Here is a 13,568-nt window from a genome sequence, read left to right on the forward strand (position 1 = left end):
TATAAGGAGAGAAGGACTGAGTGATGAGTATTTCGCACGATACGATGAACCCAATGTCCCGTTTCGAAATAACAATGTTCCCGTTGAGGATGATGAAGACGAGATTCCAACACATGGTACTGCACCAGACCGTGAATATATGACTCAGTTAAGGGATGAAATTGTCGATCAGTTGATGCACAATATAGAATGAATTGTTTTAAATGAAATTGTTATTGTAAAACCTAATTTTTTTTATTGTATGACTAATTTAGTTGCATGAATTTTATTTTCAATGTTATAAGACTATTATTATTAAAATTTTAGTGTTGAAAAATCATTTTAAGTTTGTAAAATCATTTTATTTAAAATTCAGTTTATTTCAATAGCCTGCAGACGTTAAAAAACAAACAGTCTTCTTATTGCAGACTGCAGACGTTTGGTCCACCTCTTCTGCTGCAGAGGCTTGCAGATGTGGTCCGCAGACTGCAGACATTTTGGCTTCAGAAAAACAAACAGCACCTTACTCTATGTTGGTCTGGCTTGTTTTGATGATGACAAACATGATAACCTAATCTTATTATTTTACTAACTTTTTTTTTAATCCGGTGTGTAGAATTTAGTAAAACTTATTCTTTCTGAAACTTTTACATATTCCATTTCTTGGATATTGTTTGTAATTATGTATTGGAAAAATTAGCTTTCTTGAACTACTTTATATTTTATTATTATACATGTCAAAGTCTTCAGTTTTATAAAAATGGTTGGCATTGTTAATGTTGATGTGAATGTCAATGTTAAACTTAAAGTCAAAGCCTTCCTCCTCTTGGATTACGCAAAGTCAACCCTTCCTTGACCACTTCAAAATTAGAATCGTACTCAACTTCTAATGCTTGTTCTTCACCTCCCTTACTTCTCACATTTTATTCGTGCACAAGACCAAATTTGCTATGAGCTCCCTAACATGTTGATAATTGATTTCATTCAAGAAAGAAAAAGCATAGTTTACATAGCTTTCTATAAAGGAAACAAAAAACATGACACCAAATCGTACAAGTCAAAAAAAAAAAAAAAAAAAACTCAAAGCTTATCTACCTCACAAAGACAATGTTAAAGAGTGGTTCTTTCGTATCAATGCGCTGCAATACAAATGTGTTTTATTATTCAACACGTAGGCGGCTTTAAAGCCTGGTAATATACAACTCAAGAAATTAACTTGTCCAAATCCTCTTCCACAACAACACAATTATCACTATCCACTACAACCAATCAAAACTCATAACTAAATCAAGTACTTTGGCCCTTTTTTTATTTTAATTTAGAAACCAATGGATGAAAATTTTCAGGGATAAATACCCAAAATACTAGTTCTTTTTTTTTTTTTTTAAATCAAAACCTCATAAGGAATTACAACAATGTCCTTTAAGCAGTTTTTGTAACTTCATGAATAGCTTTCGCCAAGTACTCAACATTGCCAGTTGTAACCCCTGCCATACTGTAATTTTGTACATAATATTCTTTAGATCATATTTCATCCCCCCAAAAAAAAGTTGAAATTGATAAATTGGGTTTTAAGGCATATTACCTAATTCGCCCATTTCGGGTCATATAAATATGAAATTCATTTGTCAAGCGATCAACTTGTTCAGGAGTCATCCCACTATAGCAGAACATCCCAATCTGTTTGTTCAACAATAATATAAAACATAATCAAATAAACAATAAAATTATGCAACTTAATGTGCTACAAGATACAAATGTAATTACCTGATTGGTTATGTGTTCCCATGATAAGGGGGAACCCAATTTTTCAATGTTTTCCCTAAGAGCACTTCTCATTCCAATGATTCGGTCAGCCATACCCTGAAAAATAAAAAATAAAAAGTGATCACCATTTTGGATTTGATTAAACTGTCTGAATGTGAGAGTAAATGACCAATTTGCCCTTCTACCTTGACTTCCTTGAGCCACAATTGCTTTAGATCTGGATCACCAAGAACAGTTGAAACAACAAGTGCACCATGAACTGGTGGATTGCTGTACATGGGTCTTGCAAGTTGCTGCAGTTGACTTTTCACAGCTATTGCTTGCTTTTCATCTTCACATACCAAGCTACAAGAAAAAAACACAAGGATTACAATTACATTAAAAACATCAATTTTAATTTTAATTAATCCCCTTATAAACAAGTAATAGAGAATCTCACCTGAGGCATCCAACTCTCTGGCCATAAAGACCCATATTTTTAGCATATGATTGAGAGCAGCCAATCAAATGCCCATCTTCAAGGAAAATCCTAATGGATTTCACATCCCTCTCTGGATCACCACTTGCAAACCCTTGATACGCCATGTCAAAGAAAGCAAAATGACCTTTCACCTGTAAACAGTAAAACATTAAAGACTAATAACTTAAAGAGAAGAGATATATATATATATATATATATATATATATATATATATATATATATATATATATATATATTATATATTAAATAGGGTACATGTACACAAACCTTAAACTGGTAAGACATTTCTTTCCATTGTTCTACTGTAGGATCAACTCCTGTAGGATTATGAGCACAAGCATGCAGCAAAAAGAATGACCCCTTTGGTGCATTCTGAGAAACATCCAAGAAAACAATGTCAAGAACTGTTTCCAAGAAGAAATTTCATGTCATTCTTGATTACCTTAACATCATCCATCAGTGAGGCGAAATCAAGACCTTTTGATTCTGGATGATAATAATGAAATGTTCTTTGTGGTACATTTGCATCCCTCCAAATGTTATGGTGGCTAACATTCACATCATGAGAAAAAACAAAATAGATCAATACAAAATCAAGATTCAAACTTTTGACCAAATCTTTATTATGTAAGTACTTACTTGGACCAAGTAGGGACTGGGATATAGATATGAGAATCAGGGGAAAAGCGTTTCTGGAAGTCTGCAAAAAGTCGGCATGCACCAGTGCCAGATAAAGCTTGTACAGCTGCAATTTTTTTATCTTTGATCAAGTCAGAATCTTCCCCATACGCTAACTTTAGGGTTTCCTCAACCATCTTATTGCTTCCTCCCATTGGAAGATATTCCCTGAAGGAAAGTATGATTTGTTACAACATACTATGCAAATTATTATAAAATTAGAAAAGATAGAGGACATCAACTGTTTTCTTGATTTAACAAATCATAAAATTCATGTGATTCGAGTCCAGGATAACGAAATATGGGTGTAGAAACAGATATTCACTTGGAAATCTAACCTTCATTTTCAATCACTAAGATAATAACAACTAAAAATCATAGTATGAAATTCAAAGATAATAAAGGAATTATATCATGGTGAGAAAAGCAAAGAAAAAAGGTAAGAATAAAGCCGGAAGGATCAAAATGGTTGGTGGGATTTGTAAAGATAACAGCCACCGGACCACCATAACATTGATGATAAGTGGATTTGATCATGAGGTTTCATGTAACCCAATTAGCGTCGTTTCTAAGCAAGATCTAGCGATTTCGATGTTGCCGATAAGTTTTTAGGCGTCAAAAGCTGGAAATTAACAACTGTAGAGGAGAAGTGCACTGTGCACTTTACAACAATATCTGCATGGGGCATAAATCACTATAGCTATTCATTTGTGATTTACCTCAATTGTTTATTGCTTACCAGAATTTCTCAATAAACAATTTGACGAAAGAAACAAGAAACTCAAATTAAAAAAAAAAGGAGTATATATCTCGTCACACTCACATGTTCATACTTCCTGCAATCCGTCTCTCTGCTTCTCTGACACAATCGAGGACTACCGGCTTCCCGTTATCATCACGATAAGCTCCCTGGTAATCCGTTGATTAGAAACAATATAATCTAAAGTAATCTCGACCATAAAACCTTGGGGTTTGAATATCGGCAAAAATCTGAATCCTCGTGAAAGTGAAAATGAAAAGAGAAACTTACAACGCCAACATTAACTTTATCAGGACTAGGATCTGCAAGAAACGCTTCAGTCACGCCAAGAATGGGATCTTTGGGCGCAGGCTCAACATTTTTCCACCACGAAGACATGGATCGAGAGGCATGTACCACCGAGCTGGAGGTCAGGATTCGTCTGGTAATTGCTGTCCGGAGCGCCATCGATCGGATATTGAAGGTGTCGCTCTCGGTGTTTGTGGGTTGCGATTGCCGGAGCTGAAGTCCGGGCAGGTTGCTAGGTGCTTGGTTTTGTTGATGGTGAAGTTAATGTTGATGTTGATGATGAAATAGGTGCCGACATTGGGATGCGTAAATATAGCGTCTGACCTTTTCTTTATTTTTTTTAGTTTATCGTCTCTTTGAATTTTCTTATTTTTCACAGAATATATTATAACATTTTATTTTATTTTTTTTGTCTTGCTTCAGGTATTATTCGGACGTGCGTACAATTAAATGTTTACTTGTTTACTTTTCTTACAAGCCCATTCGTTTTAAGGGCGTTTGGGATTGTTCTTTTAAAATAGTTTATAGTTTATGTTTATTTATAAAGATGTATATTTGGTATCAAAATACAATCGAGTGATAAATTATATTTTAGTTTTTGTAACTGACAAAAAACGACAAATTATATATTTTTTATATTTTTTTCTTTTTTAATATAGTTTATCTTTTTGTTATTTATAATAATACTAGGTTATAACCCGTGCAAACTACAGTCAACAAATTAAAAAAATATCGATATTTTAAAAACATAATCATTAACTAATGATTTTCAAATAGTTAATAACTTATAATGTTAGATTGATTGATTTGATTCAGATTAATATGTAACATGTTTTGAAGATATAAACGGCCTTATTTATGTATAGATTATTGAAAAAAAATATGATGTTGTATAATGTAAATATAAAACTAAATAGACTAAAAAAACAAACATACTAAATCATTGAAATGCAATTGTTATATGTCGAATTAAAATTTAAGCATTGTAAGAAACATACATGAACACATAAAAATAAATTACAAATAAAAATTAAAAATAAAATATGTTTTACTATTAAAAAGTAAAATATGTTATAAGAAATAAAATTTTATAATTTGTTTATATATTTCTAAAACTTATTTATATACGACATTAAAAATTTTATTTGTAAATCTACTATTTTTATTTAAAATTAATGATTTTAATTAGTTTTTATTTTAAATTAAAACAACATACAATTAAACATGTTTAAAAACAGTTTATTTAGGTTATTTGAGAAACAAACCAACTTTTGATAAAGATTGTTATTGACCTTATCATATTAATTATTTAGATATCTATTAGTTATATTAAGTTATTATTTGATAAAATAAACAAAATGATGATATTATATTTCAAAAAGATAAACTACAACGCCCTTGTTAGTCGAAATTGAAAATTTATAATTTTTAAAACCAATTCAAATTGATTGACTAAAATTACATTTTGAGGGAAGTTCTTTACGGTTTTATGCAATTAACACTTGTATCAGTGTTTTTTTGGAATTGATTCTTTCCATAAGATGATATCAAAAATTGTGCTATCACAAAGATGAAATTGCAAAACTTTAAAAAGTCATAGAAATTAAAAAAATCGGATTTAATGCCTCTGATTAATAATGGAAAATTTTTAATCTAGCAAACATATATGAAAATTTTAAATTAATAAGATAGTAATACATAAAAACTTCCCTGCTTAATTTTAGAAGAAAAATATGGAAATAATATAATCTTCGAATTATGGCCAATAATTCAAATTTATTTTGAGCCTAATTTTAAGATATAATATTTCGTTACTATATATAACTCAAAACCGTAAATAAGGGATATTAATATTATATATCAAATTAAATAAAAAAGAGAAAAATGAAAAATACTAACAAAATGACATGTGGCAACTTAATGTTTAAAATGATGACATGTGGCATTTTTAGGTTTTGTTTATTAGAGGAGGTAGATTTTTGATAGAAAAATAACATGGATACCATCAAAAATATTATTATTATTATATCTTTAAAAATACTTATTTAAAATTTTTTATTTAGATTGACTCAAATCTCCTATAATTATATTTGTAACTAGTTTATAACTCGTAGAAACCACGATAACAAAATTAATTACACTTTCGTAGTAGAAACTCATAATTATTAAATAATTAATTTAAATGAAAAATACTAACAAAATGATATGTGGCAACTTAATGTTTAAAATGATGACATGTGACATTTTTAAGTTTTGTTTATTAGAGGAGGTAGATTTTTGATAGAAAAATAGCATGGATACCATCAACAATATTATTATTATTATTATTATTATATCTTTAAAAATATTTATTTAAAATTTTTTATTTAGATTGACTCAAATCTCCTATAATTATATTTGTAACTAGTTTATAACCCGTAGAAACCACGATAACAAAATTAATTACACTTTCATAGTAGAAACTCATAATTATTAAATAATTAATTTAAATAAATTATTAATTAAGAGATATTTTATTTAGTTATGCAAAATTATAATCGTTGATTAAAATAAAAATGTGAAATTAATTTTCAAAATGTATTAGACTATTCTTATTTGTGAATAAAAGAAAAAAAATAATGATATGATACAATGAAATGTTAAATTTATTATAAAAAATAATGATTCGATTTACTATATATATATATATATATATATATATATATATATATATATATATATATATATATCATTACCTATATGTTAAAGGTTTGAACTTTGGTCCACGTAGACTATTACTTCCCTCCACCAATCGAAAGGTTTCTGGGCGACCTCTTTTAACGTATTTGGAGGTCAGAACCTTTGTTGCCTGTCTCAAGCGAGGTGTTGTTGATTCACATTCCCATATTGTCGGTGGTGTATCCGGAAAGCTGCTTGCCACCTACTGCTTTATTTGAAGCGCAGATGCAACGTGCCCTCTCCGCTTATGCTTCCTTGTCGAGTCACCCTCTATTAAAGACCTCCAGGCGCCACCTCATGCTGTGGTTTTGAAGGATCGATATTGAATTCAATATATACCGGCTTCATCTCCTTTTGCTTTCCGTAAGTCGTTTCAACCTCGAATCAAAACTACAAGATTGGGGAATTTTTGTTTTGTCTGTTCAATGTTTCTTCTTTGAATCGTTTACTGCCACCTATTGTAACATCATCGTTTCATCCAGGTATAGTGTTTACCTATTTTCTTTTATTTGTTGAATCAAATTGTCAAAAAAATACAGCCTCCTGCTAATTTGAAGAACACGAAGATGCCTTGTACTCTTTTTTCATTTAAAAATTACCATAAAATAAGGCTAATAGAATATACTAAACTCAAAAAGTTAATCAAAATTAAAAATTATATAGATAAAAAAATAACATCGAAGAAATATACAATTAAATAAATAACATCAAAAAAAAATACAACCAAAACAACATCCTAATAAGAAACATACAGTTAGTAGACATTTGTAATATGTTTAACGAGATTTTATCGAAAATTGCTGTGAGTTTCTTAGCAACTTGAGTATCTTGATTACTTTTTCACCTTTTTGATTAGCTGGAAGATGGTTAGAGTCGAAAGGAACATATTGCTAGACTTCATCTCATAAAATGATATTGTGTAATATAATTTAACAAACATACATTATATTTTTAATTTTTTTTTATAATGAATTCATCATGAAGGCTTTCAAACTATGTCCCAACAACTTTTGAGGATACCAAAAGCTTGTTCCACGTTAAAATTTGAAAACCGACAGAGAATTGATAAAATTCTTGTGAAAAAATGAATATAGTTTATTTTTATTTTGCCGGGTTATTCTTAATATGATATCTTGTTGGTTCGGATTGGATCGGATGTGATATTTAGAGATTTGGACAAGTAAGACGCTAGATTCGAGTCTAGTAATGAGTGGTTATTATGGTGGTGTTGAATTATTTTTTCTAGTTGTAGTTTCACTCTTTTGTAATGAGCTTATTGCTAACTGGTCGGATATAGATATATATGCCCCATGTGATACTCTTCGAGTCTTTGGGGCTGATGTGGTGTGGCCCAGTTGTGGTTGGAGGAAATAAATATTTTGGTATTTTGGTGTTTTAGTGAAGTTGATGATTAAACTTAAAAATAAAAAAATACAAAAAATACAAAACTAACATCAACATATAATAATTCAAAACGTTATTGGATGTTTTTGGTAATATTTGTTGTGTTTGCATTGAAAAATATAAATTATTAAATATTTAGTTCATAATCTCGGACCAACATTTATGCGAACACAAGTCGCAAAATTTTACGTGTGCATATGTATCTAGCCACACATTACGCATTGCAACTAAGCATAATAAGCCTTTTGTATTAATTAATTTCTGTTAATATTTACTGAATTTTACTCTTTGTCAACAACACACACACACTGCAGTTTAATATTTCTATTTTATTTTTCCTTTCTAGTTTAGTGTGTTCTTAAATGTATTGCATCAAATTAGTTTCATTTCTTTCCTTTGTAATTATTGCATTTGTAAGCACTTTAGAAGAAGTGCAAAGTTTCCAACAAAACAAGGGAGATCATTTAAACCAAATGAGGACGTTCAAAAAAGTTATTATTAAAATGTCATCTAATTGGATACGAGTTTGATAATTTGTGAATTAAACTCATTCAATCTCAAAAAAATCAAAGAGAAAGCACAGCTTAAAAGTTATTTTCGAGACAAAAAAGCTAACATTTTTTTGCATACAGAAAAATACCAAGTGATGAAATAACTCTTTTAAGCTACAGCATTTGCGACTTCTTTAGCAGAAGATGAGGTAACCAAGTTCTGTGGCTGCAACCATAATCATATCAAAAAACACATAATCAGCAATTTAATGCCTCTTAATTAGTAACTTAAAAATACAAATTTATCCACCTTATATAAATAAATTCAAATTGTGTTTGTTCACCATCAATTAAATACTGAATTCAAATATAAATCCAAATTTGTGTTTGTTCAACATTAATTAAATACTACTAATTCAAATATAAATTCAAATTTGTGTTTACTCTTACCTCGGCTAATTCCTCCTCGTGCTTTGGAATAAAAGCAGTATCAACTTTTCCATTTTTGAAGTCCTGAATAAAAAAAATTAATAATTAAATTAATTACAATATCAAGATTTTAGCGAAAAAAAAAAACATGAGACAAGTTGCCTACTTCGATTTCAAGAATTAGCTTGTGGTACTCGATTGTAGTTGGAACACCTGAAAATTAAAAATCAACATATTAAAAAAAACAAATCTTTTGACAAAACCAAAAAAATAAAAATAATAAATAATAATCTTTATAACAAAAGTGTTTATATTACCTGTGATAATAGTATCATTAAGAGCCCTCTTCATGCGCTCAATTGCCTTTTCTCTTGTTGGGGCCCATACGATAAGCTAAAAAATAATTCAATGTTGACATTTAAATTAAACACTAAAAATATAAATGCGACTAACATGAGCAATTCACTTAATATTTGCTATTTCCTGAAATTTGGTCATGAAAAAATATTACGAACCTTTCCAAGTAGAGAATCATAGCTTGGTGGAACAACATAATCAGTATAAACGTGACTATCCATTCTCACAAATGGACCTCCAGATGGCAAGTAAGATGTAATTCTCCCTGAATTAATCAACAGCTCATTTATTAAATAATTTTTATTAAAAAAAAAAAAAACATATGTATCAACAAAAAATATAAAAGTAGAACCTGGTCCTGGTCTGAAATTCTTGAAAGCATCTTCTGCATTGATACGGCATTCAATCGAGTGTCCTCTAAGCACAATATCATCCTGTAATAATAATTCAATATTAGAATAAATATTTTTGGTACATAAAAACTAAAAAGATAAGAAAAATTAATATATACCTGTGTCATACGGAGCTTTTCACCCATAGCAACACGGATTTGCTCCTCTATTAAGTCCACTGAAGATATCATTTCGGTTACTGGATGCTCGACCTTTTTTTAATATTAAAAAAAAAAAAAACAAAGGGTCACAACATTTATTTATAATAAAATGGAGTTCATAATTTTTTTTAAAACTAACCTGGATTCTGGTGTTCATTTCCATGAAGTAAAATTGACCTCTTTCATCCAAAAGAAACTCTACAGTACCAACACCAATGTACCCAATTGATGCTGCTGCAGCAACCGCTGCATCACCCATGGCTTTCCTTAGCTCTGGGGTTAATGCAGGCGAGGGTGCTTCTTCAAGCAACTTCTGGTTCCTCCTCTGCAAGGGCAAAATCGGCATTTTTACAACATATATATATATAAAAAGAAGTAAGCAAAATAACCGATGGTAGAATATATATATATATATATATATATATATATATATATATACACCTGAATACTGCAGTCACGCTCTCCAAAGTGAACAACATTTCCATATTTATCTGCAAGAACCTGAAATAAGCATGTCGCTGCAGTTAGAAACTCAACAAGCAGGTAGGGGCAAAATGGTCATTTCACTATGACAAAAAAAAACACTTACCTGGAACTCAATGTGCCTTGGATTTTGGATGTATTTCTCCAAATAAACACCATCATTTCCAAACGCAGCTGCAGCCTCACTCTGGGCTTGCTGTTAAGAGAAAAATTCAAACAAAAAGATTTAAAATTGGCTTCAGGATTCAAATTCATAAACCATACAATCTGAATCTTGCAAAAATGTCTCTTTATGAAATTATAAACCGAATAAAAAAGGAAAAATGTGCATAAAATAACTGTAGATTTTATAATACCTGCAACAATTTTACAAATTCATCACGTTCTTTTGCAAGACGCATTCCACGACCACCACCACCTGCTGTGGCCTTAATCATCACAGGGTATCCAATCTCATCAGCAAGCTTGATGCCTTCCTCTGTGCTCTATTATTATTATTATTATAAGAATCAAAACACACATGTCATCACTACAAAAACTTGATATTTTGGCATCAAGAAATTCAATATCATAATAATGTAGATGAATCAAAATACCTGTAATAGACCTTCACCTCCAGGTACACATGGAACACCAGCATTCTTCATGGTATCTCTAGCAGTTGCTTTGTCCCCCATCACACGAATGCTGTCAGGCTGCAAACAGGCATTAATTATAGCATATTAACCACTCTAGATAATAATAATAGTAATAGTAATAAGTTGCTTACATTTGGGCCAATGAAGTTGATTCCATGTCCTCTACACATCTCAACAAAAACAGCATTCTCAGCAAGGAAACCGTAACCAGGATGCAACATTGTACATCCATGACTGATAGCAGCAGACAGGACATTGGGTATCAACAAGTACCTGATCAACAAAAGCTGAGAATTAAAGTTTCCAATTTTTCAATGTGAGAAAGAATAAAGATAGGTTAGGTTGACTTACGATTGACTACTGGGAGCTTCCCCTATGCAAACTGACTCATCCGCTAGTTTCACATGAAGTGCATCCTTATCAATGGTGGAGTAGACTGCAACACAGGGAATCCCCATCTCATGAGCAGTTCTAATCACTCTCACTGCAATTTCCCCTCTGTTTGCTATCAGGATCTTTTCAGCACGACATGTGGCACCAAGTGCTCCTTCATGTTTCCCTGATTTACGAGTCTTTTGAGAAGCTTGAACTCTTTGTCTCGGAAAGTTCAACTTGTTTCCCACCAAGAAGCTACACTGGGAGCTCTTCATTCCACTAGACCTCCCAATGAATAAACCCTAGCATCAAACAGTTCTAATCAGGAATATATTATATATACATAACAATGAAAATAGAATTTGGGGGCTAGGGTTAGGGTTAGGGCTAGCAGCCATGAAATATAGCACACTGATTGTTGTTCAGAACATGTTCATTTAGCAATCTTCACACATAGTAGATCAGTTTTTTTTCTTTGAATTATATCGAAATGGAACTATAAAAGATGAAATGAGATAGAAATCTCAACCTACACCATAAATCAAAGCAGTTTTTGAACATCATTTAAGAAAAACACTCATGCATAGCCAAAGTAATTCCAATAGCATCTAGAAAAGAAATTTGCAATCCAAGGAAGAAATTCATCAAATTACTACCACAGAACGCTTGCATCAACCATCAGCCTCGTTGATTTACACGCACAGTAACCACACGGCACCCATTGAATCCACCGAAATAAGTGATAAAACTATCCCATACGATTCTACACTTATCTAATATCCCGGTATTCGAAAGCATACAGACAGTGATACAATTTTGAATACATGTAGCTACCAGAGAGCTGGATTGCAAAAAAGGAGAGTGGCTGAGCATACCGGAGGGGAGGTGATTGGTTTACTGCAAAATGTCATGGCGGCGGAATCCATGTCGTATATCAAGCGCTGCAAAAGGAACAGACAAGATCAGGATTGTATCGACAAGAACATGAATACAGCATTTATAGATTTGTCAGCATGTAATAGCGATGAGCAAGTAATTACACTTGAAAGTAAGATCCAACTTGTTAGTGAGGAAATCGGAATCAAAATTAAGAAGGAATGAAGAGTGTATATGTAAGAAGGCAACTCACTCCGAAATTATCGAGAGGCAGGCAAAAATTCAAGAATTAGGCGTAGCGGTTGAGCGAGAGAGTGTGAGAGCAATGAAGTAGTACAAGTAAAGAAGAAAGAGGGGAGGGGTGTCGATGAAATCTATGATGCTCACAGATTGAATTCTCCGCCCAAAACGGACTTTCTTTGGTTTTGGCTATACATACATTTATGATTTATGATTTATGATTTATTCACCATTTTATTTTTTATAATATAATATATTTCATAGATAAGATTGTAAAATAATAATATATAATTAGTTTGTGCTATTTGTCTATAAATTATAACATATGTTCTGAGGTTCAAATTTTCGCCATTTTATACATCCTTTCTATAAAAGGTAAGTTACGAATTTATCGGAACTAGTTCTTGTTCAGATTTTTTTTTATAAAAAACTTTCGTATATAAGCAGTTTAGTCCCTATATAGAAAATAAATTATAAAAATTATATATGTAATTTACATAAAATGTCCATGTACAGATATTTTTTTATAAAAACGATTAATGTGCTTAAAAAATTATAAAAACATAAAATTTATGGATTATCGCAAAGTTAGACTTTTTGGGCTGTATACTTAATCCACAAGACTTGTATATTTGGAAGTTTGGTCCCTATATTTTTTATATTGTCATATTTGGTCCCTAAACTTCTTGGGTTTCACACTTCAACCATAGGAATTTTATATATTAAGATATTTGGTCCCTATACTTTTGTATTTAGACAAGTTTGGCCTCTCCCACAAAGTTGGGGTAAGATCAGTCTAGTTATATCTCTAAGTTTGAACTTTGTTGAAGAAATGATATCTCTTACTAATATATATATATATATATATATATATATATATATATATATATATATATATATATATATATATATATATATATATATAAAAGATGAACTTCTAACGAATAATATACTTTGGTGGTTTTAGATTTGGCCACAAAAGTTTCTTATTTTAAACTTCGGCCATAAAACTTTTCTATGTTTGTAAATTTGGCCTCTAAACTTTCGTATG

General features: G+C 30.9%; 2 protein-coding genes across 3 annotated transcripts; both read right to left on the reverse strand.

The window, feature by feature from the left end:
* Nucleotides 1-1,087: 1,087 nt before the first annotated feature.
* ASP1 (aspartate aminotransferase 1) lies at nt 1,088-4,282 on the reverse strand. Its single transcript, XM_079041299.1, has 10 exons — nt 3,936-4,282; nt 3,729-3,814; nt 2,867-3,073; nt 2,670-2,775; nt 2,495-2,599; nt 2,186-2,358; nt 1,932-2,091; nt 1,747-1,842; nt 1,565-1,659; nt 1,088-1,474 (listed from the first exon to the last, which is right to left on the reverse strand). The coding sequence occupies exons 1-10, from the start codon at nt 4,110-4,112 to the stop codon at nt 1,402-1,404; spliced, it is 1,278 nt and encodes a 425-aa protein (XP_078897425.1). The 5' UTR covers nt 4,113-4,282; the 3' UTR covers nt 1,088-1,401.
* A 4,318-nt stretch (nt 4,283-8,600) lies between these two features.
* CAC2 (acetyl Co-enzyme a carboxylase biotin carboxylase subunit) lies at nt 8,601-12,707 on the reverse strand. 2 transcript variants are annotated; one of them, XM_079041300.1, is made up of 16 exons: nt 12,531-12,707; nt 12,277-12,342; nt 11,378-11,703; nt 11,158-11,299; nt 10,985-11,083; nt 10,745-10,873; nt 10,495-10,584; nt 10,347-10,406; nt 10,045-10,230; nt 9,864-9,956; nt 9,705-9,786; nt 9,511-9,617; nt 9,313-9,388; nt 9,162-9,208; nt 9,017-9,079; nt 8,601-8,792 (listed from the first exon to the last, which is right to left on the reverse strand). In XM_079041300.1, the coding sequence occupies exons 2-16, from the start codon at nt 12,325-12,327 to the stop codon at nt 8,736-8,738; spliced, it is 1,608 nt and encodes a 535-aa protein (XP_078897426.1). In that variant the 5' UTR covers nt 12,328-12,342; nt 12,531-12,707; the 3' UTR covers nt 8,601-8,735. The 2 variants fall into 2 exon arrangements, with proteins under 2 accessions (XP_078897426.1, XP_078897427.1); XM_079041301.1 differs by having other exon boundaries at nt 12,442-12,707.
* Between the last annotated feature and the right edge of the window lie 861 nt (nt 12,708-13,568).

The sequence above is a fragment of the Lactuca virosa genome, chromosome 4 (genome assembly GCF_052849685.1).
Source record: "Lactuca virosa cultivar CGN04683 chromosome 4, Lactuca_virosa_CGN04683_v6, whole genome shotgun sequence".
NCBI lineage: Eukaryota > Viridiplantae > Streptophyta > Magnoliopsida > Asterales > Asteraceae > Lactuca > Lactuca virosa.

Coding starts and splice junctions, on each gene's coding strand:
- CAC2 (XM_079041300.1), bottom strand. CDS start 12,327: ATGGATTCCGCCGCCATGACATTTTGCAGTAAACCAATCACCTCCCCT. Junction 10,407..10,494: donor CAAGGCACATTGAGTTCCAG/GTAAGTGTTTTT, acceptor TGCTTATTTCAG/GTTCTTGCAGATAAATATGG. Junction 9,957..10,044: donor AAATGAACACCAGAATCCAG/GTTAGTTTTAAA, acceptor TATTAAAAAAAG/GTCGAGCATCCAGTAACCGA.
- ASP1 (XM_079041299.1), bottom strand. CDS start 4,112: ATGGCGCTCCGGACAGCAATTACCAGACGAATCCTGACCTCCAGCTCG. Junction 2,359..2,494: donor AAATGTCTTACCAGTTTAAG/GTTTGTGTACAT, acceptor TACTGTTTACAG/GTGAAAGGTCATTTTGCTTT. Junction 2,092..2,185: donor CAGAGAGTTGGATGCCTCAG/GTGAGATTCTCT, acceptor TTTTTCTTGTAG/CTTGGTATGTGAAGATGAAA.